Consider the following 22,471-nt stretch of genomic DNA (forward strand, 5'->3'; position numbering starts at 1 on the left):
CTGTCCTTACCCATGAACTCCCACCTCAGGCTATGGCTCTTGCTTCCACATCACCACTCTGAGCAATGTTTACCAGTCCTCACTGGCCAGCAGTGACACTTGCAAAGGTTCTTTTTCCTTTCCAGGTCACCAGAGCTGGTTGTGATCTTTCTGTCTCCCATTACTTTTCCTAAATAATTAGTCTTCTGGGCTTAATCTTGCATGTTGTTTCAGGTAATTACAACCACCTTACTAATTTCTGTTGGGCTCTGCCTGCCTACAAGGTCACTACTGTGTGGCAGTGTGTGCAGGATTAGCAATGTACAAATGTGCTTTTCCGAGTCACAGCTCCACCAAATTTTTGCCCAGCACCTCTTTAATTATGAGCATAAGTGTCCTCTGTCTTCATTATATGATGTACCCTGACTCAGAGAGCTGCACAGCTCAGGCCCATGCATAACAAACCACACAGTTTGTACACTTGGCATAATTAAAACCTGTGCTTGACAAAACAATCCAGGCTGGACAGCCTCAGCTCTCTCAGCCTTTCTTCACAGCAGAGGTTCTCCTCTCCAGCCCTCTGATCACTTTTGTGGCCCTCCTCTGAACCTTCTCCAGTAGCTCTTTCTTGCCCTCAGGACTCCAGAGCTGGGTGCAGCACTGATGGTGAAGTGTCACCAGAGCAGAGTGGCAGAATCACCTCCCTTTTCCTGCTGGCCATGCTGCTGTGGCTGCAGCCCAGCATATAGTTGGCCTTTTGGCCTGCCAGCACACACTGCTTAGAGGACACAGTCTCAAGCTGTGCCAGGGGAAGTTTAGGCTGGAGGTGAGGAGAAAGTTCTTCCCAGAGAGAGTTGTTAGCCATTGGAATGTGCTGCCCAGGGAGGTGGTGGAGTCCCCATCCCTGGAGGTGTTCAAGAGGGGATTAGACATGGCACTTGGTGCCATGGTCTAGTAGTCCTGAGGTATTGGGTGACAGGTTGGACTTGGTGATCTTTGAGGTCTTTTCCAACCTTGTAGATTCTATGATTTTCATCCAGCAGTACCCCCAAGTCCTTCTCTGCAGGACTGCTCTTCATCCCTTCCTTCCCCAAGCTGTATTGATACTAGGGATTACCCTGACCAAGGCAGAGAACCTTGTGCTTGGTTTTGTTGGACTTCAGGAGATCACACAGGCCCTCTTCTTGAAGCAGTAGGTCCCATCCCTCAAGCCTGTTGAGCATATCACTCAGCTTGGTGTCATCTGCAGACTTGCTGGGGGTGCTCTCAATCCCTCCATTGATGTCATTGATGTAGATGTTCCACAGCACCAGGCCAGTACCACCTACGTCAGCGTCCGGCCGCCAGAACAGATATTCAATCCCTGTACCATTCAGAGCTGAACAGACCAAAAGCAATTAAAACCCATGGGAGGAGAAAAAAACAACCACCCAAAATACACTTGTAAGATGAAGGCCAGAGTGGCTTAACATCCTCCTCCTCCTCCTCCCACCTCGCAGCAGTTGCATCTTGTGAAGGCTGTGGGTGTTCAACACGACGAGGTTCAAAGAGCGGCAGAGAGAAGGGAGAGAGGCTCTGCAGTAATTCAGACTCCTTCTTCTAGCAGTGGTTTTGACTGAGAAATTGGCAATAGTCTGAATATGTGTTATTTTTTTTTGGTGTCCCAAATAATGAAGCTTGCATCTGAAACTGTGTTGTAGACAGCAGTGAGTGTCCTCTGTGGGCCAAGCTCTCCATCTGCTGCCATTTGGCATAGCTCAGCTGGCTCGAATTCATCAGATGTTTGTAGGCTTGTTGCATTTAGAAATGTTAGGGAAGGGGGGGGAAAAATTGTTCAAAGGTAAAATATATTGAATTAAAAATGTGGTTTTAAAGCTGCTCTGGTCATGCTGGCTGCTTCAGGAAGGCACTGGAGAGCTTCATTCTCCTTCATCTTGGTTTGCTGATGTTGCTTTCTTAGTGTTACGCCTTTTCCATCCTTGACTTCTTGAGTTCTCTACCAGTTTCATGCATTCAATTCCCCAGGGACAAGAAGCTGCTGTGACATTTTGACTTCATCAGCTGAAATTTGTGTGGGAGATGATTTTTGGGGCACCACTTGCCTTAAACTACCAATGGGGAGAGGCCGCTGTAAGTTTGGGTCTACCCAAGGTGAAACATTTTGGTTTGGCTTACGTTCAGATCCCAAACCACAGGAGAGTCATCGTGTGGTGCTGCTAACAGGCAGCCACTCTTGCCAGGAGAGATGCACAGCCTCTGGGTTCAAGGCAGCCTCTATCCAAAGCCCCTCAGCACATGTTTTTTGTCTCTTTAAAATGAAGACAACTCATCTAAAACATGTTGACAGCCTCAAAACTGCCAAGTAAATAATGGACTTCAAGTCAGATGTACCCTGGAAAGCCTCAGCTGATGTCTACATAGCATCAAGACCTTTCTCATCTATTTTTCTTACAGGAGAATCTCTTTTCTTTCTGATTTGGATTAATTTTGCTTTGCTCTGGTTTGGATTCTTTTGAAGTTCTTGTTGTATCTTGAGCAACCACCGTGACATGGGGAGGTGAACCTGAGAGGAATGACTGCTGCTTGGAATCGTAGATTCATAGAAGTATAGAGTGGTTTGGGTTGGAAGGGAGCCTCCAAAGTCATCTTGTCCAACATCTCTGCTGTCAGCTGGGACACCTCCAACTAGTTCAGGTTGTCCAGGGCCACATCCAGTCTGATCTTGAATATCTCCAGAGTTTGGGCCTCAACCACATCCATGAGCAACCTGTTGCAGTGTTCCACTGCCCTCATGGTGCAGAACTTGTTCCTAACATCCGATCTCAATCTGCTCTGCCCTCATTTTGAATCATTGCCACTGGTCCTGTCCCTGCAGGCCTTTGCCAACAGTCCCTCTGCAGCTTTCTTGTAGCTCCCTTCAGGTACTGGCAGGCTACTATTAGGTCTTCGCAGAGCCTTCTCTTCTTCATGCTGAACACCTCCAGCTCCCTCAGCCTGTCCTCATAGTAGAGTTGCTCCAGCCCTGAGATCTTTTTTGTGGCCTCTGGTTTCTCTCCATCAGATCCATGCCCTTCCTATGTTAAGAGCTCCAGAGCTGGATGCAGTTCTCCAGGTGAGCTCTCCCCAGAGCAGAGCAGAGGGGCAGGATCCCCTCTCTCCATCTCTGGTGACACTGCTCTGGATGTAGCCCAGGCTGCTCTTGGCCTTCTGGGCTTCCAGGGCCCACTGCTGGCTCCTGTGCAGCTTCTCATCCACCAGCACCCCCAAGTCCTTTCCTGAAGATATATGACCTGACAATTTGATTTCTCCTTAATGCTAAAATAGCAAATAAATATGATGATAAAGTAATAAATAAAATTGGATCTTAGAGCTCAATCTGCATTCAGGATCTAAAACTTTGCCCATCATAAAAAAGGGAAAACCATATTCTTTAGCTCCTGTGGCTGGAGCAGAGTGGCTGTCTGAGTGTAGATGAAATGTTGGGGATGATGAGCAGATACAGGCACCCATTCACTGGTTTTAGGTGAGTTAAGGTTTCCTGCTTTTGACCAAAAATGTCACAGTTAATCAAGGTTTCTGAAATAGCTCCACTAAAATCTGGCCCTTCAATTTGGAATGTTCCTGAGGGGAGGTTTTGTGGGGTTGGGGTGGGGTGTTTTTGTCTTTTGGGGTAATATCTTGTAGAATAGAATAGAATAGAATAGAATAGAATAGAATAGAATAGAATAGAATAGAATAGAATAGAATAGAATAGAATAGAATAGAATAGGACTAGACTAGACTAGACTAGACTAGACTAGACTAGACTAGAATAGAATAGAATAGAATAGAATAGAATAGAATAGAATAGAATAGAATAGAATAAGACTAGACCAGACCAGACCAGGTTGGAAGAGACCTTCAAGGTCATCAAGTCCAACCTATCACCCAACACCATCTAATCAACTAAACCATGCAACCAAGCACATCATCAGATCTCCTCCTAAACACCTCCAATGATGGTGACTCCACCACCTCCCTGGGCAGCACATTCCAATGGTCAATCTCTCTCTCTCTCTGTAGAATTTCCTCCTAACATCCAGTCTGAACCTCCCCTGGTGCAGCTTGAGACTGTGTCCTCTTGTTCTGGTGCTGGCTGCCTGGGAGAAGAGACCAACCCCGACCTGGCTACAACCTCCCTTCAGGGAGTTGCAGACAGCAAGAAGGTCTCTCCTGAGCCTCCTCTTCTCCAGGCTAAGCAAGCCCAGCTCCCTCAGCCTCTCCTCACAGGGCTGTGCTCCAGACCCCTCCCCAGCTTTGTTGCCCTTCTCTGGACACCTTCCAGCTTCTCAACATCTTTCCTAACCTGAGGGGCCCAGAACTGGACACAGGACTCAAGGTGTGGCCTAACCAGTGCTGAGTATAGGGCAGAATGACTTCCCTGCTCCTGCTGGCCACACTGTTCCTGCTGCAGGCCAGGATTGGCCCTCTTGGCTGCCTGGGCACACTGCAGGCTCGTGTTCAGCCTACCATCAACCAGCACCCCCAGATCCCTTTCTGCCTGGCTGCTCTCCAGCCACTCTGACCCCAGCCTGTAGCACTGCATGGGGTTCTTGTGGCCACTGTGCAGAACCTGGCACTTGGATGTGTTAAATCTCAGATTGATGTGGTATTTAGAATAAGATCATTTAAATCAAGCTAGCCAGGGTGGATGTGGAATAATTACTGTGGCTTTTTGACCACTTGGATTTGACCATCTGAAAGCCTCTAATCAACTGAGCTCTTACCCAGTGGGTTCAAATCTTCCTTGCATGAAGCTTGGTGTTTTCTGTCAGGCATCACTGCTCTGATGTCAGCTAACAAAGAGGGGGGATTTGGTTTAGTTTTTTTACCACACTGTAGCAACCAATATGACAATTTCCCTGACTTTTAATGATATGAACTAGAACTTCCCCTGCATGCAGAATACCCCTTGATCTTCCTGATGGATTTGTGATCATCTGCCAGGGAGCCGAACGTCCTTAGGACTGAATTTCACCTGGGGAAATGTTACTCTGATCCCTGCAAGTAAAGGGTTTTATTTATGGAAGCTGGGCAGGTGATACATGCCTTCAGGGCAAAGGAAACCTATACACAGGAATTCTTTCACAGGGAGGAAGAGGGGGAAAAAAGGTGAGGCCAAAGCAAGGAAATCTGTTTGTTCTGTGATGCTGTGAATCACTGCCAATAATACACTGGGATGTTAGACACCATTTATCCTTCCAGACACCCTTCAAACAGACAGGGTTGAGAAGCTCCCCAGGAGCCAGCAGTGCCCTCATGCAGTCCAGAGTGCCAACTGAATCCTGGGCTGCAGCCAGAGAAGTGTGGGCAGCAGGGCAGCAGAGGGGATTCTGCCCCTGTGCTCTGGTCTGCTCAGACCTCACCTCCAATCCTGCTTCCAGTTCTGGTGTCCCCAGCACCAGGAGGACACAGAGCTGCTGGAGTGAGGCCAGAGGAGGCCACAAAGATGTTGCAAGTGCTGGAGCAGCTCTGCTGGGAGGCCAGACTGAGGGAGCTGGGGGTGCTCAGCCTGGAGAGGAGAAGGCTTCAGGGGGACCTCAGAGCTTCCTGCCAGGACCTGAAGGGATCCTGCAGGAAGGCTGCAGAGAGACTTTTCCTGAGGGTTTTAAGAGACAGGACAAGGGGGAATGGTTTGGAGCTGAGGCAGAGCAGGGTTAGACTGGAGCTGAGGAAGAAGTTGTTCAGTGTGAGGCTGGTGAGACTCTGGCACAGGCTGCCCAGGGAGGCTGTGGATGTCTCCTCTCTAGAAGTGTTCAAGGCCAGGCTGGATGAGTTCTTGAGCAGCTGAGTGTAGCTGAGAGGTGTTCCTACCCCTGTCAGGGACACTGGAGTAAATGATCTCTGAGGTCCCTTCCAATCTAAGCCATTCTCTGATTATATGAATCACACAGAATAATGTGATCCTGAGTGTGATGCCCAGGCTGGGCACTAAGCCTCTGGGTTCACCTTACATGCCTGGCATTACCACACTCCTGATTCCTACACTGCTGCTCTCACCAGAGGCCAATTTAAACCTGTGTGACTGCTTTCAATCAAGGAGAAGACGAATAACTGAAGTTTGCTTTGCAGTAGTTTTCCATTTCTAATGGATGCATGAAATTGTCTGAGCTCTATGGAGAGAGCCTTCTGAAAATGCAGCTCCAGTGGTTGCTGAAAAGGGAATGAATATGGTAAAACAGATCAGTTGCTTCTACAGGGGAAAAGAACTTGGGCTAGTGGAAAATGCATCTTCTAGGATTCTTCTTATTCATGTCCTGAGCTACTTGCATTTAAAAACACTGCTGTGTGCCTGTGCTTTGCTGCGTGCTCTGAAGGTGTTTGAAGTTTGCTGAGTGAGGAATTTCTTTTCTTCTGCTCTAGAGTGCTGCCTGAATTACTGTCTGTGTTAAATTAATGAATGCATTCATGTAAGGGATTTGGAGCATGTCTCCTTTGTTTCTGTGGGCTTGGAGTTTGGGAGGAAGATAATCAAGCTGCCACCTTTCCACCAGAGTTTAGACAAGTGAAATTATTTTTAGCCACCAGCCTTGATTTATGCTCTTGATACAGGAAGGAACTCTTTACAGCTTCACATTGCACTGGATTGGAAGGGACCCTCAGAGGGCATCTTGTCCAACCCCACTGCAGTGAGCAGGGACACTTCCAACTAGATCAGGCTGCCCAGGGACACAGCAAGGCTGGGCTTGAATGTCTCCAGGGATGGGGCCTCAACCACACCCCTGGGCAACCTGTTCCAGTGTTTCACCACTCTCATTGTGCAGAACTTCCTCCTGATGTCCAACCTAAATCTGCCCTGCCCCAGTTTCTGTTGCACTCCTCTCTGTGTTTTCAAAAGGAAGCTTCATTTGGCTGGCTCAGGTTTTTAGAGTTGCCTGGATGGACAAAATACCTGCCTGCTTTTCACCCAAATTATCAGGGCTGTTGAAGACATCTCAAGTCAGGCATCAAAGATGTCATAAAGGGAGGCCTTCTTTCTGCAAAGAGGGAAAGAGTGGAAGATGTGGTAATGAGGTTGCTTTGAAGAGCAGAGAGAAATGGTTCAAAGTTAAAGATAATCTGAGTGAAAATACAGTTCTCAAGTTGAAATGAAGCTGAATTTTATCAAGGGCTTGTTTGCCAGTGCTGAAGATTGGTGACTTGCTTCAGGCTGGCAAAATCATGCCCAGGTGAAATGTTGGCAGCTGTTTGTTTTGCAGTCCTTTTGTTTCTGCTGTGTCTGTTTCTGGTTAAAATCTCTTTGGTTTGTTGCAGTCCATGGCGTTTGGGAGGAGTGGTCACCTTGGAGCTTGTGTTCATTCACGTGTGGTCGAGGCCAAAGGACGAGGACAAGGTCATGTATCCCTCCCCAGTACGGGGGAAGATCCTGTGATGGACCCGAAACACAACACAAACCTTGCAATATTGCACTCTGCCCTGGTGAGCTCACAGCACAACTCTCTGCTTTGTTACTCTGCCTTTTGATGGGGGCCCTTTGGGGTTTGGTTTATTGCCCTTTGCACCCAGAAAGGGGGGAAAAAAAGTGTTATGCCCAGTGAGAAGCTGGGGGTGATGTTGTTCCTAATGGATTCTAGCTGTGGTGATTGAAGGGTGTAATCAGGATGAGGTGTTACACAAGCAGGCAGCTCTTAGTTTCCTCAAGATTATCTTTCTGTAGGGCATGCTAGGAAATCTTGATTGAGGATGGGTCTGGGAGAACCAGAACCCAAACTGCTTCATTAGAAATTCCTTCCAGTGGCTGCAGCCAGGAGGGGGTTGGTCTCTTCTCTCAAGCAACCTGCACCAGAACAAGAGGACACAGTCTGAAGCTGCACCAGGGGAAGTTTAGGCTTGATGTGAGAACAAAGTTTTTCCCAGAGAGAGTTGTTGGCCATTGGAATGTGCTGCCCAGGGAGGTGGTGGAGTCCCCATCCTTGGAGGTGTTCAAGAGGGGATTGGATGTGGCACTTGGTGCCATGGTTTAGTCATGAGGTCTGTGGTGACAGATTGGACTTGATGATCTTTGAGGTCTCTTCCAACATTGGTGATTCTGTGATTCAGTGAGGGTGGTGAGAGACTGGAACAGGTTGGCCAGGGAAGCTGTGGGTGTGCTCCCCCTGGAGGTGTTCAAGGCCAGGTTGCATGAAGCCTTGGTCTGGTGGAAGGTGTCCCTTCCCATAGCAGGGGGGCTATAACTAGATAATCTTCAAGCTCCCTTCCAGCCCAAACCATTCTATGAATCTATTTGAGTCTGGCTTAAAGAGAGACATTCAGAAGTCACACAGTTCGTGCCCACTGTTTCTTCCTCAATCATAGAATCAAAGACTCTGTAAGGTTGGAAAAGACCTCTGAGATCATCAAGTCCAACCATCACCCTAGCACTACCATGACCACTAAACCATGTCCCAAAGTGCCATGTCTATACAGTTAACACCCCCAGGGCTGGTGACTCCACCACTTCCTTGGGCTGCCTCTTCCTAGTAGTTTTTTTGCCTGGAGGTTCACTGTAATCACTTATTTATAACCAAACATAACTGGGCAACTGTAAGACCTTAACAGTTATTAATTTATTCAACGTGGACATTAATTGCATGTGTGCAGAGAAAGGCTGACAGAAGCTGGGCTGCTATTTGAATCCCAGTTCCGCCCCTGTGGTAAGGATTTTAATTGCCTCATTTATAAGAGCTGCTCAACCACTTTCCAACAACTGGTGGGAGGTGTCCCTGCACATGGCGGGGGGGGGGTTGGAACTGGATGATCTTGAAGGTCCTTTCCAACCCAAAGCCATTCTAAGAATCTGTGAATGTCAGAGGTCTTTTCCAACCAACATGATCCAATGACTCCAATACCTGCGTGTTACAAGTTCAGTAACCATCCAGAAGATCATAGCTACAAGGGTAATTAGTGAGCTGATTGGAACACTTAGGTATTAGAAAGGTGTCAGGGAGCTGTAATGTGTGAAATTTCTGTCCTGAGTGTGAAGGTCATCCTTGCAGTGGGCTTGTTGAATATCCACGGTTGGCAACGCTACTGCAAATAGATTCCCCGTGCCTGCAGCTCCTGCTGAAAAGTGTGCTGAGCATTTCATTAGCAAATGGTTTGTTTAATGGCCTGAAGACAGAGATGAAAAGAAAACAGAACTCAGTGCCTCCAAGAATTAACATTTCTCTAGATTTTTATGACCCTCTGAACTTTGCTTTTCCTCTGGTCAGCAAAGCACATAGCGATGGGAGAACAAATATTGGTGGTGGAGAGAAGCTTTGGTGTCGAGTAGAGTAGAGTGGAATAGAATAGAATAGAATAGAATAGAATAGAATAGAATAGAATAGAATAGAATAGAATAGAATAGAATAGAATAGAATAGAACAGAACAGAACAGAACAGAACAGACCAGGTTGGAAGAGACCTTCAGGGTCATCAAGTCCAACCTATCACCCAACACCATCTAATCAACTAAACCATGCAACCAAGTGCCCCATCTAGTTTCCTCCTAAACACCTCCAGTGATGGTGACTCCACCACCTCCCTGGGCAGCACATCCCAATGGGCAATCACTCTCTGTGTAGAATTTCTTCCTAACCTCCAGCCTAAACCTCCCCTGGCACAGCTTGAGACTGTGTCCTCTTGTTCTGGTGCTGCTTGCCTGAGAAAAGAGACCAACCCCAACCTGGTTACAACCTCCCTGCAGGGAGTTGGAGAGAGCAAGAAGGTCTCCCCTGAGCCTCCTCTTCTCCAGGCTAAGCAACCCCAGCTCCCTCAGCCTCTCCTCACAGGGCTGTGCTCCAGACCCCTCCCCAGCTTTGTTGCCCTTCTCTGGACACCTTCCAGTGACTCAACATCCTTCCTAAACTGAGGGGGCTAGAACTGGACACAGGGCTCAAGGTGCAGTGTACAGGGGCACAATGACTTCCCTGCTTCTGCTGGCCACACTGTTCCTGATACAGGCCAAGGATGCCGTTGGCCCTCTTGGCTGCCTGGGCACACTGCAGGCTCATGTTCAGCCTACCATCAGCCAGTACCCCCAGGTCCCTCTCTGCCTGGCTGCTCTCAGCCACTCTGTCCCCAGCCTGTAGCACTGCCTGGGGTTGCTGTGGCCAAACGAAAATGTGGAGTGAATCCAGATTTGGGGCCAAGCTGGCAGATGTGCAATTTTCCATGCACCTACTCAAAACTAATTAACATGATCTATGAGCGTGAAGTGGGGCTGGCAACAAGAGAAATGCCAAATGAAAGTAGCAGAGCCAAAAAACAGCCTTCAGTTGACTTGAGTACAGGGAAGAAACAGGAGAGATCTTACACCTCACCTGTGAAAATCAGCAGTTGTTGGGAGAGTTTGGGCTGCTGAACAGCTGTTTGTACCTGAATGGCTTTCAGCTAAGGGAGTTCTATGCTGGTTGCATTGAAAAGTGACAGTTCAAACCTTTGCTGGGCTGGAAAATTCGCTGTGTTTTAAAGAGGGAATCTTCATGCTGAATTCTTTAGCCTTTTAAATGGTATTTCTGAAAGAGGAAATTCCTAGAATGGCTCAGGTTGGAAGGGACCTCAGAGATCATCTACTCCAACCTTCCCACCATGGGCTGGGACAGCTCTCAGCCAGACTCAGCTGCTATGTCATAGGATCACAGATTTGTCAGGGTTGGAAGGGACCTCAAGGATCAGCCAGTTCCAAGCCCCCCGCCATGAGCAGGGACACCTCACACTACAGCAGGTTGCTCACAGCCACATCCAGCCTGGCTGCAAAAACCTTCAGGGATGAGGCTTCCACCACCTCCCTGGGCAACCTGTTCCATTTGCTCCTACAGGTAAAGAAGGGAGATGTAGGAAATATATTTGAGAGGCCATAGGATGAGTTTTCTGCAAAGGCACTGGAATCATAGAATCACAGAGTGGTCTGGGTTGGAAGGGACCTCCAAAGCTCATCCAGTCCAACCACCTGCAGGGACATCCTCCACTGGATCAGGTCACCCAAAGCTCTGTCCAGCCTCACCTTGAAGATCTCCAGGGATGGAGCCTCAACCACCTCCCTGGGCAACCTGTTGCAGTGTTCCAGCAGCCTCCTGGTCCAGAACTTGTTCCTCGCGTCCAGTCTCAATCTGCTCTGCTCTCATTTCAAACCCTTTCAAACCAGGGGGTCCTGTCCCTGCAGGCCTTTGCAATCAGTCTCTCTGCAGCCTTCTTGTAGCTCCCTTCAGATACTGAAGGCTGCTATTAGGTCTCCCAGGAGCCTTCTCTTCTCCAGGCTGAACACCCTCAGCTCCCTCAGCCAGTCCTCATAGCAGAGGTGCTCCAACCCCTTAGTCATCTTCTTGTCCTTCCTGTGCTGAGGGGTTCAGTCTTTCCTGCCCTACATAACACTATATAGCAATGGATGTAGCTGCAAAGGGTGCATGCTCTTGCTGAGCCCTGGCAGAAATCAAAGGTTCTAGAAGCTGGGGGCAACTTTTGGGCCTAAGCTGAAACCCCCTGCTTCAGCTACCCCTTAAGATACCTGCTGTGGGGTCTGCAGGCCTAGGGATGTGATTGTTCCCCCTCTGCTCAGCCCTGGGGAGGCCACACCTCAAATACTGGGTTCAGTCTTGCGTCCCTCACTGCAAGAAGGGCATTGAGGGGTGGAGCAGGTCTAAAGATGAGGAACAAAGCCCATGAAGGGGTTTGAACACAGAGCTCATGAGAAGCAGCTGAGGGAACTGGGGGCATTTGGTCTGGAGAAGGCTTAGAGGAGACCTCATTTCTCTTTACAACCACCTCAAAGGGGGCTGGAATGATGTCAGGGGTTAGTCTTTCCTCACATGCAACAAGTGAGAGGAAATGGCCTCAAGTTGTGCCAAGGGAGGCTCAGCTTGGATGTTAGGGAAAATGTCTTCCCAGAAGGGGTTCTCAGGCCCTGTCCCAGGCTGCCCAGGGAGGTGGTGCAGTCACCATCCCTGGAGGTGTTTAAAAGATGTGTGAATGGGGGCTTGGGGTGCACCCCAGGTAGGGAGCAGGGAAGCATTGGGCTGTTTGGTGTGGTGTAAAGGAACTTTGCATGCTTTGGATGTGCTCCCCACTAATGCTCTGCACTTTTTGCAGCATGTTGAGTGCAGATGGGACGTGGAGCTGGGGGCTGTGGTTTAGTGGCAGTATTTTAGCAGCAGAGGTGGAACCTGATGACCTCAAGGGTCTCTTCCAAGCTCTGCAGTTCTATGAGGCCCAGCCTGTCCCCGGTGGTAACCCTGCTGTGTCCCTCTCTTTTTGTGCCCGGCGCCGGCAGTGGACGGACAGTGGCAGGAGTGGAGCTCCTGGAGCCAGTGCTCGGTGAGCTGCTCCAACGGCACCCAGCAGCGCAGCCGGCAGTGCACCGCCGCCGCCCACGGGGGCTCCGAGTGCCGCGGGCCCTGGGCGGAGAGCCGGGAGTGCTCCAACCCCGAGTGCACAGGTGAGAGGCGGGGGGCTGAGGAAAGGCTGCTGGGGGGCTAGGGGCTGCTCTGCACCAGAGTGTGCCGACCCCGAGTGCACAGGTGAGAGGCGGGGGGCTGAGGAAAGGCTGCTGGGGGGCTAGGGGCTGCTCTGCACCAGAGTGTGCCAACCCCGAGTGCACAGGTGAGAGGCAGGGGGCTGAGGAAAGGCTGCTGGGGGGCTAGGGGCTGCTCTGCACCAGAGTGCCAACCCCGAGTGCACAGGTGAGAGGCAGGGGGCTGAGGAAAGGCTGCTGGGGGGCTAGGGGCTGCTCTGCACCAGTGTGCCAACCCCGAGTGCGCAGGTGAGAGGCGGGGGGCTGAGGAAAGGCTGCTGGGGGGCTAGGGGCTGCTCTGCACCAGAGTGCCAACCCCGAGTGCACAGGTGAGAGGCAGGGGGCTGAGGAAAGGCTGCTGGGGGGCTAGGGGCTGCTCTGCACCAGTGTGCCAACCCCGAGTGCGCAGGTGAGAGGCAGGGGGCTGAGGAAACGCTGTTGGGGGGCTAGGGGCTGCTCTGCACCAGTGTGCCAACCCCGAGTGCAGAGCTGGGGGGGGGGGGGGGGGGGGCTGCTGTGGGGCTCGGGACTGCTCTGCACCAGTGTGCCAACCCCGAGTGCAGAGGTGAGGGAGGGGGGGGCTGCTGAGGGGCTAGGGGCTGTTCTGCACCAGAGTGTGCCAACCCCGAGTGCAGAGGTGTGTGTGTGTGGGGGGGCTGCTGAGGGGCTAGGGGCTGTTCTGCACCAGAGTGTGCCAACCCCGAGTGCAGAGGTGTGTGTGTGTGGGGGGGGCTGCTGAGGGGCTAGGGGCTGTTCTGCACCAGAGTGTGCCAACCCCGAGTGCAGAGGTGTGTGTGTGTGGGGGCTGCTGAGGGGCTAGGGGCTGTTCTGCACCAGAGTGTGCCAACCCCGAGTGCAGAGGTGTGTGGGGGGGGGGGGGGCTGCTGTGGGGCTAGGGGCTGTTCTGCACCAGAGTGTGCCAACCCCGAGTGCAGAGGTGTGTGTGTGGGGGGGCTGCTGAGGGGCTAGGGGCTGTTCTGCACCAGAGTGTGCCAACCCCGAGTGCAGAGGTGTGTGTGTGTGGGGGGGCTGCTGTGGGGCTCGGGACTGCTCTGCACCAGTGTGCCAACCCCGAGTGCAGAGGTGAGGGAGGGGGGGCTGCTGAGAGGCTAGGGGCTGCTCTGCACGGGAGTGCTCCAACCCCGAATGTATAGGTGAGTAATGGGGGGCTCGGGGCTGCTGGGGGGCTGCTGGAGGGCTTGGGGCTGCTCTGCACGAGAGTGCTGCAGTGCCGAGTGCACAGGTGAGTGCGGGGGAGCTGATGAGGGGGCTGCTCTGTACGAGTGTGCTCCAACCCCTAGTGCACAGGTGAGGGATGGGGATCTGGGGGCTGCCGGGGCCCTAGGGGGCTTCTAGGGGTGCTCCTGAGGGGCTCAGGGCTGCTCTGCACTAGAGTGTGCCAACCCCGAGGGCACAGTGAGTGCTGTGGGGCTTCTGAGGGGCTGCTGGGGGTTTAGGAGCTGCTCTGCACGAGAGTGCTGCAGTCCCGAGTGCACAGGTGAGTGCGGGGGAGCTGATGAGGAGCTGAGAAGAGGCTGCTGAGGGGCCGGGGGCTGCTCTGTACGAGTGTGCTCCAACCCCGAGGACATAGGTGAGTAATGGGGGGGGTAGGGGCTGCTGGGGGCCTCAGGGCCGCTCTGCACCAGAGTGCTCCAACCCCAAGTGCACAGGTGGGGGATGTGGGCTGCCGGGGCCCTGGGGGGCTTCTGAGGGGCTGCTGGGGGGCTCGGGGCTGCTCTGCAAGAGAGTGCTCCAGTCCCGAGCGCACAGGTGAGTGTGGGGGAGCTGATGAGGGGCTGCTGAGAGGCTGCTGAGGGGCCGGGGGCTGCGAGAGTGCTCCAACCCCGAGTGCATAGGTGAGTAATGGGGGACTGGGAGTTGCTGGGGGGCTGAGGAGGGGCTAGGGGCTGCTCTGCACCAGAGTGCTCCAGTCCCGAGTGCACAGGTGAGGATGGGGGGCTGGGGGCTGCTGGGGGGCTGCTGGGGCCCTAGGGACCTGCTGGAGGGCTGCTGAGGGGCTGCTGAGGGGCTTGGGGCTGCTCTGCATGAGAGTGCTGCATTCCCGAGTGCACAGGTGAGGATGGGGGGCTGGGGGCTGCTGAGAGGCTGCTGAGGGGCCGGGGGGTGCTCTGCACGAGAGTGCTCCAACCCTGAGTGTATAGGTGAGTAATGGGGGACTGGGGGCTGCTGGGGGGCTTCTGAGGGGCTGCTGGGGGGCTCGGGGCTGCTCTGCACGAGAGTGCTCTAGTCCCGAGTGCACAGGTGAGAGGTGTGGGGCTGATGAGGGACTGCTGGGGGGCTTGAGGCTGCTCTGTATGAGTGTGCTGCAGTCCCGAGTGCACAGGTGAGAGGCGGGGAAGCTGATGAGAGGCTGCTGAGGGTCCGGGAACTGCTCTGTACGAGAGTGCACAGGTGAGTAATGGGGGACTGGGGGCTGCTGAGGAGGGGCTAGGGGCTGCTCCACACCAGAGTGCTCCAACCTTGAGTGCATCGGTGAGGGGCTAGGGGTTCGTGGCTGCTCTGCACCAGAGGGCTCCAACCCCCAGTGCACAGGTGAGAGATGGGGGCTACTGCTGGGGTGTTGCTCTGCACCAGCGGGCTCCAACCCTGAATGCGAAGTGAGTGCTAACTGCTGAGGGGCTGCTCTGAGCTCCAGCCAGGGCTGCACCAGCAGTCTCCCGGCAGACCTCTGCGGGCAGCAAAGGGGCTGAGCGTCCACCTGCAGAGGGTGGCCTGAAGCCTGGCTCCGTTGTTACTTAACGAGATGATAAGCTAAAGAATGCATCCAGAAAGATTGCATGGTAGGCTGCACATCAGCTTTTTGGGTTTATCACCGTTTAAAGGCCATTCCACGTTTAAAAGGAGATGCTGGAGGCCTAAAAAAGAACCACTTAATAAACTCTTTTGAGAGCCTAGAAAGTGAATGTCTGTGAGCTGGTTCCTTTTAACACTGAGACTGCTTCAGGCTCCTCTAGCAGTCTAAAAGCAGCCTTGCAGGGTGGGTAAATTACATTTATAACTACTCCTAAGCCTCATTTGCACTGTGAGAGCACGTGAAAAACCCCAAGCTCCTAAAATATCAGAGGCAAAGATGTTTTTATTTAGTGTCTTAAGGAGCACTTGTGCAGGCTGTGAATGGGTATCACTGCCATGCAGCAGTGCTATGCAGGTACCTCACATAACACACCAAAGGGACAATGCTTGCTCTGCAGCCTAAGTGAAAGGTGATGTGCACCAATTCCTTTAATTTCACCTAGAGATGCAAGTCATGCAGGCAGGGATCCCATATTTAGGAGCCAAGTGGGCTTCCTCTTCTGCCACGCTCCTCCACCTATTGGTTCGGTCACCACTGGTTGCATCTGGGGGTCATGCATCAGGGTTGCATCTTTCTTTGCTCGTGTAAGGGGCAACCCAGGAGGAAATCCACCTTTATGACTGCCCACCTTTATGGCTGGAATGATGTCAGCACTGTACCTGTCTTCTTCCCCACAGCCAATGGCCAATGGAACCAGTGGGGGCATTGGAGTGGCTGTTCCAAGTCCTGCGACGGCGGCTGGGAGAGGCGGATCAGGACCTGCCAAGGTGCTGCCCTGACTGGGCAGCAGTGTGAAGGAACTGGGGAGGAAGTCAGGCGCTGCAGTGAGCAAAGGTGTCCAGGTGAGATGCAAATGGAGTCACTTTTTTTCCTCTGCACTACAGCAGGGCTTCCTGTAATGGTCCAGAGGAGGCCATGAAGAGGGTCAGGGGACAGGCTGAGAGTGAGTGTGTTTGGCCTGGACAACAGAAGGCTCTGGGGAGACCTTAGGGTGGCCTTCCAGTACCTGAAGGGAGCTTACAAGAAAGCTGGGAAGGGACTTTTTATAAGGGCTTGTACTTGGTGCCATGGTTTAGTCATGAGGTCTGTGGTGACAGGTTGGACTTGATGATCTTTGAGGTCTCTTCCAACCTTAGTGATCCTGTGATAGGATGAGAGGGAATGGATTGAAGCTTGAGGAGGGTGAATTTAGACTGGAGATTAAGTGTTCATTAAATGCTGTGTTTATTTTAGTGCCATGAAGGCATCAAAATTACCAATAATTAATAGAGATAGATGTGAAAAATGTTGACAAGTAATCCTAAGACTCAAGCACAAACCAAAGATGAGCAATAGCTGAGAGGATGAGAAAGAAGGGCTTGAAATTTGAGGAGGGCAGATTGAGATTGGAGATCAGGAAGAAATTCTTGATAGTGAGGGTGGGGAGACACTGGCACAGCTTGCCCAGGGAGGCTGTGGATGCCCTCTCCCTGAGGGCATATCTAAGGGGTGGGTGTCAGAATGAAGGTGCCAGGCTCTGTTCAGTGGTGCCCAGTAGTAAGACAAGGAACAACAGGTACAAGCTGGAACCCAGGAGGTTCCACCTCAACATGAGGAGAAACTTCTTTGCTCTGAGGGTGCTGAGCCCTGGAGCAGGCTGCCCAGAGAGGTTGTGGAGTCTCCTGCTCTGGAGACTTTCAACCCGCCCTGGATGTTTTCCTGTGTGTCCTGCCCTGAGTGCTCCTGCTCTGGCAGGGGGGTTGGACTCAATGATCTCTGGAGGTCCCTTCCACCCCCTACCATTGTGTAATTCTATTATTCTCATTTATAATCCTATGCTGGAAAAGTTAACCCAATTTATTTTGCTCCTCAAGGGCTCTCTTCAATTTTAATCCAACAATTCTTATCTGAAAAATTCTTTTCTTGTGAGACCCCACCTCAAATCCTGCCTCCAGTTCTGCTGTCCCCATCATAAGAAGGACACAGAACTGTGGGAGAGAGTCCAGAGGAAGTTTGCAGAACCCCTATTTGTACTGGATTCATGAAGAAATGGCACCAAGCACCCCATCCAGTCTCTTCCTAAACACCTCCAGGGATGGGGACTCCACCACCCCCCTGGACAGCACATCCCAATGGCCAATCTCTCTTTCTGGGAAGAATTTCTTCCTAACATCCAGTCTGAACCTCCCCTGGTGCAGCTTGAGACTGTGTCCTCTTGTTCTGGTGCTGCTTGCCTGGCAGAGGAGACTAACCCCCAACTGGCTACAACCTCCCTTCAGGGAGTTGGAGACATCAAGAAGGTCTCCCCTGAGCCTCCTCTTCTCCAGGCTAAGCAACCCCAGCTCCCTCAGCCTCTCCTCACAGGGCTGTGCTCCAGACCCCTCCCCAGCTTTCTTGCCCTTCTCTGGACACCTACCAGCAACTCAACATCTTTCCTAAACTGGTTTAGTTGATAGTGTTGGGTGATAGGTTGGACACAGTGATCTTTAAGGTCTATTCCCTTTCCCATTCTATTCCCAGAGTTGATGTAGGCTGCTTCTATACAAGCAGAGCACTGAGAGCAGGTTGTTGTGAATCATCCTATGAAGCAGACATTGAGACCAGTCAGCTTCTGCTTATGAAACCATCCTTGGGATAATTTGCATCTGAGTCTTTAAATGCATGCTGCTGCAGCCCAATTTTCCAAGATTGCCACCTGCTGTTAATAAAACACTTTACAGATGTGTTTACAAGGCAAACACACACTCAGCTTTATTTGCCTTCTGATACATTTCTCTGTTGACTCGCTGCTGAATTCCAGATCAGAATCAGGAAGCTTACAGGAAACCTTTAACCCACAGCACCTTCTAGCAGAGCTGTACCCCTGCAGGAGCTCAGGCATCAGGAGCAGGCTGCCTGGATCTGTTTCACCACTCTCATTTAATAAAGCAGCTGGGATTTCAAAGGAGGCAGTGGAGAATTTCCCCAAGACTGTGCAAGAATTAAATACAGATTGACATTTTATAAGCACCAGGAAAAAAAGAAATGGAGAAGCACTGCGCAGGGATGAGGCCTTCAAGTGCAACCAAATGTCATGATTGGTGTGCTTTTCTTCCCCTCACACAGTTCAGAGAAGCTATTTTGTGCCTCAGTGGTTTCTTTTTTCTAAGGCACTGAGGAACATGAGAGATTAAAATGCTCATTTCTGTCTTTATGAGACACTTCTCTCCTTGTGAGACCCCCACCTTGAATACTGCATCATCCAGTTCTGGTGTCCCCAGCATGAGGAGGACACAGAGCTGCTGGAGTGAGGCCAGAGGAGGCCACAAAGATGATCCAAGGGCTGGAGCATCTCTGCTGTGAGGCCAGGCTGAGGGAGCTGGGGGTGCTCAGCCTGGAGAGGAGAAGGCTGTGGGGAGACCTCACTCTCTGCAACTCCCAGAAGGAGGTTGCAGTGAGATGGGTGTTGGACTCTTCTCCATAGATAGGATGAGAGGAAATGGCCTCAAGTTGCACCAGGGGAGGTTTAGTTTGGATATTAAAAGAGACTCCTTCATTAGAAGGGTTCTTCAAGCCTGGCTGCCCAGGCAGGTGACTGAATCCCCATCCCTGGAGGTGTTTCAAAGAGGCAGAGATGTGGTGCAGAGGGCCATGGCTTACCCCAAGCCTTGGTAGAGTTCAATGGTTGGACTGGATGATCTCGAAGGGCTTTTGCAGCCATATGGATTCTGTGTGGCATTGCTTTTCAGGAATGCTTCCTTCCATGGCAATTAAATCTCTCCCAGCTCTGGTGCAGTCCTTACACTTTGCCCAGCTTTTACTCAGGACAAGGTTTTTGTCATCAGGCAGCAGTAGGGAACAAAACATTACTGCAAGCAGTGTCAGGCTGCCTGGTTTGCTAACAAAAACTGAGTGCAGAAGTGCTGTCAGAAGGGCAGCTAATGGTTTCTGACTGAAGGTAGAAGGTTTCTTCAGAGGCAATTCCAGCTACATGAAATTGAATGTGAGAAGGAGGAAGCTTCAAATAATTGCCACCAACTAAACAATACAATGAAGCCCCTGGGTTTTTATTCTGTCTCTGTTTAGGACACGTTACAAGATGTTCAGAAGCTTTTTTCTGTTGCCTTGGCTCAAGATAATTTTGCCCCTGGCATTGATTTAGCATTCAAGAGAGGAGCTGTAGCTGCAGCTTCATTTCTGAGTCACTGTGTACTGGTGGCTAACTTGCTTCACCCTTCCATGACCCTCTCCCCTATTTGTTAGCTGCTTTGTCTCGTCTTGAACAGAGCTTCCTCAGAACCCTGCTGGGTTGACTGTCTCTTGGAGATCTGGAAACACAGAATTGTTCCAGCTGGAACAATCATCAAGTCCAACCATTGACCTAACCCCACCATGGCCACTAAACCCTGCCCCCCAGTGACATGGCCACAGGTTTCTGGAGTATCTCCAGGGGTGGTGACTCCATCACCTCCCTGGGCAGCCTGTTTCAATCCCTGACCACTCTTGCAGTAAAGAAACTTTTCTTCATCTCCAGCCTAACCCTCCCCTGGCACAATTTCAGGCCATTTTCTTCTTATTTTATCTCCTGATACTAAGGAGAAGAGACCAACCCCCACCTCACTGCAACTTCCTTTCAGGGAGCTGTAGAGAGAAATGAGGTCTCCTCTCAGCCTCCTTTTCTCCAGACCTAACACCCCCAGTTCCCTCAGCTGCTCCTCCGTTCTCTAGAGCTCTCACCATCTTTGTTGCTCCTCTCTGGACCCAATGTCTCTCTTGTAGTGAGGGGCCCAAAGATGAAGCCAGGATTCGAGGTGAGACCTCACCAATGCCCAGTACAGGGGCACGAGTTGCAATGTCCTCTTGGAAGCAGGGTCAGAGGAAGGCTGTGCTTCCAGATCAGCCACTTGAGTGAGTGCTTGTGCTCAGGTGGGGTGAATTGAGGCCTGGCATCACAGGGCTTTGAGGTGGTACATTGGAGTAGATGTTCTGCGTGGGAGGACATTGCTGAATCACATCCATGGGTGCAAGGGAGGTGGTTGGCTTTTTCCTTGCCGGTTTCAGCACATCCACCTCAAGCTTTGCTGTTTGCTCCTGAGTTTCAGCCATTCCTGGTGGTTGTGCACAGCTGGCTGGCATTTCTCTGTGGGTGTGGTATGAGTTAATTGGGCCACAGTGACAGACAGACTCCAGCTGACCCTGGGCAGAGGCGGCAGGGCCGGCAGGGCTCCTGAGCTCGCGTCGGAGCCGCTCCGGCGTGACTGCAACGTCTCCATGGGCAACATGGGCTGGAGCATCACAGATGCTTTCCTGTGGGTGGATGCCTGATTAGTCAGCTCTGCCAGAGAGGCTTCAGCTTGGGGAAGAGCTGATTTGTTTTTCATCTGCAGCATTCTTTGATCCAAGGTGTTTGTACAAGGCGTTGGAAGGCATGCAGAGTCCAGCAGGGACCAAGGAAACTTCTTTGCCTAGGCTAAGTGACGCCTCCTCCAAGCTCTGACTCGCTGCTGCCCTTCTTTCCTGATAGCTTTGGGTCTTGGGAGTGCCCTTTTTCTTTGAACACAGCATGTCAGTGACCTGACATGAAAGTTGAGGGGGGAGACTGCTCTGCATTTCTGCTAGGAGCTACCAAATAGATCCACCTGCAGGACGTACAAGTGAATGTATCTCACTGTCTGCCCTGGCATGACAGGTCTTGGGGTGCTTTCCTCAAGTAGAAACCTGGACCACAGGATGCTAGAGGTTGGAAGGGACCTTCAAAGATCTTCCACTCCACCATCCCCCTGCCAGAGCAGGATCAACGAATCCAGCACAGGTCACACAGGAACACATCCAGACAGGGCTGGAAAGTCTCCAGAGAAGAAGCCCCCACGACCTCTCTGGGGCACCTGCTCCAGGGCTCTGTGACCCTCACAGTGAGGAAGTTCCTCCTCATGTTGAAGTGGAACCTCCTGTGCTGCAGTTGATATCCATTGCTCCTTGTCCAATCACAGGGTGCAACTCAGCAGAGCCTGTCCCCTCCCTTCTGACCGCCAGCCCTCAGATATTGATAGACATTGATCAGATCCCCTCTCAGTCTTCTCTTCTCCAGACTAACCAGCCCCAGGGCTCTCAGCCTCTCCTCACCAGGCAGCGCTCCAGTCCCATCATTCTTGTAGCCCTTAGACTCTCTCCAGCAGATCCCTGTCCCTCCTGAACTGGGGAGCCTAGAACTGGATCCAATATTCCAGGTGAGGTCTCACCAGAGCAGATTAGAGTGGAGGACAACCTCCCTGGATCTGCTGGCCACACTCCTCTGAGTGCCCCCCAGGATCCTATTGGCCTTCTTGGCCACCAGGGCACATTGCTGCCCCATGCAGAAGTTGCTGCCCACCAGGACCTCCAAGTCCTCCTCCACAGGGCTGCTCTCCAGCAGTTCATCTCCCAGCCTGTCCTGCTGCAGTTTATTCTTCCTGCCCAGGTGCAGCGAAGAAAGATATAAAATGAAGGTGAGAGGAGGCCCCAGCCCTGATGGGAGGGCTGGAACCCCTCTGCTGAGAGGAGAGGCTCCCCAGATCAGGGCATTTCCTTGCTTATAGGGTCAGAATAGAACAGCAATTTCTTTCTTTTGCTTATGTCACCACGTGGCTTCAGTTGATCAACATCCAGCTTTCCCCACTGGGGCACTGGCCTGATAAATTGGCTTGGGGGGCATTTCTGAAGCAGTTTTAATATTCCAGATCATGAATATAACCAACTTTCATTGGGTTTTGCCACTAATGGATCTCTGACTTCTTTTTTAGCGGCCCCCACTGCCTTGATTTATGATTCAGGAAGGCTGGTGCCGAGGCAAATTTAGCAAGCAATTTTTCTGCCCAGCTGTGATTCATATTAGTCTCACTGAGCCATCTGCAAGGTATTCTTTGTCCTCCATAAAGAGAGGGGACAGCTTTGTGCAAAGAGTCTGCTCGGTTCCCTCATTCACCTCACTATTCTCTAAACAGAAGTACAAACCAGGGAGGGGAGGGGAGGGTAGAATAGAATAGAATAGACCAGACCAGACCAGGTTGGAAGAGACCTTCAAGATCTTTGTGTCCAACCTATGATCCAATCCAACCCACCTAATCAACTAACCCATGGCACCAAGCACCCTGTCAAGTCTCCTCCTGAACACCTCCAGTGATGGTGACTCCACCACCTCCCTGGGCAGCACATTCCAATGGGTAATCACTCTC

At 51.6% G+C, this 22,471-nt stretch overlaps 1 protein-coding gene across 1 annotated transcript in view; it reads left to right on the forward strand.

Moving 5' to 3' along the window:
• Positions 1-22,471, forward strand: part of ADGRB3 (adhesion G protein-coupled receptor B3) — a 553,776-nt gene that overhangs the window by 222,389 nt on the left and 308,916 nt on the right. Inside the window, 3 exon segments of the mRNA XM_068153437.1 lie at positions 7,273-7,437; positions 12,248-12,412; positions 15,980-16,144. Coding sequence (XP_068009538.1) covers positions 7,273-7,437; positions 12,248-12,412; positions 15,980-16,144 — 495 coding nt within the window.

This window comes from Melanerpes formicivorus, unplaced genomic scaffold, assembly GCF_026170545.1.
Source record: "Melanerpes formicivorus ecotype bairdi unplaced genomic scaffold, bMelFor1.0.p_v2 SCAF_26, whole genome shotgun sequence".
NCBI classification, from domain to species: domain Eukaryota; kingdom Metazoa; phylum Chordata; class Aves; order Piciformes; family Picidae; genus Melanerpes; species Melanerpes formicivorus.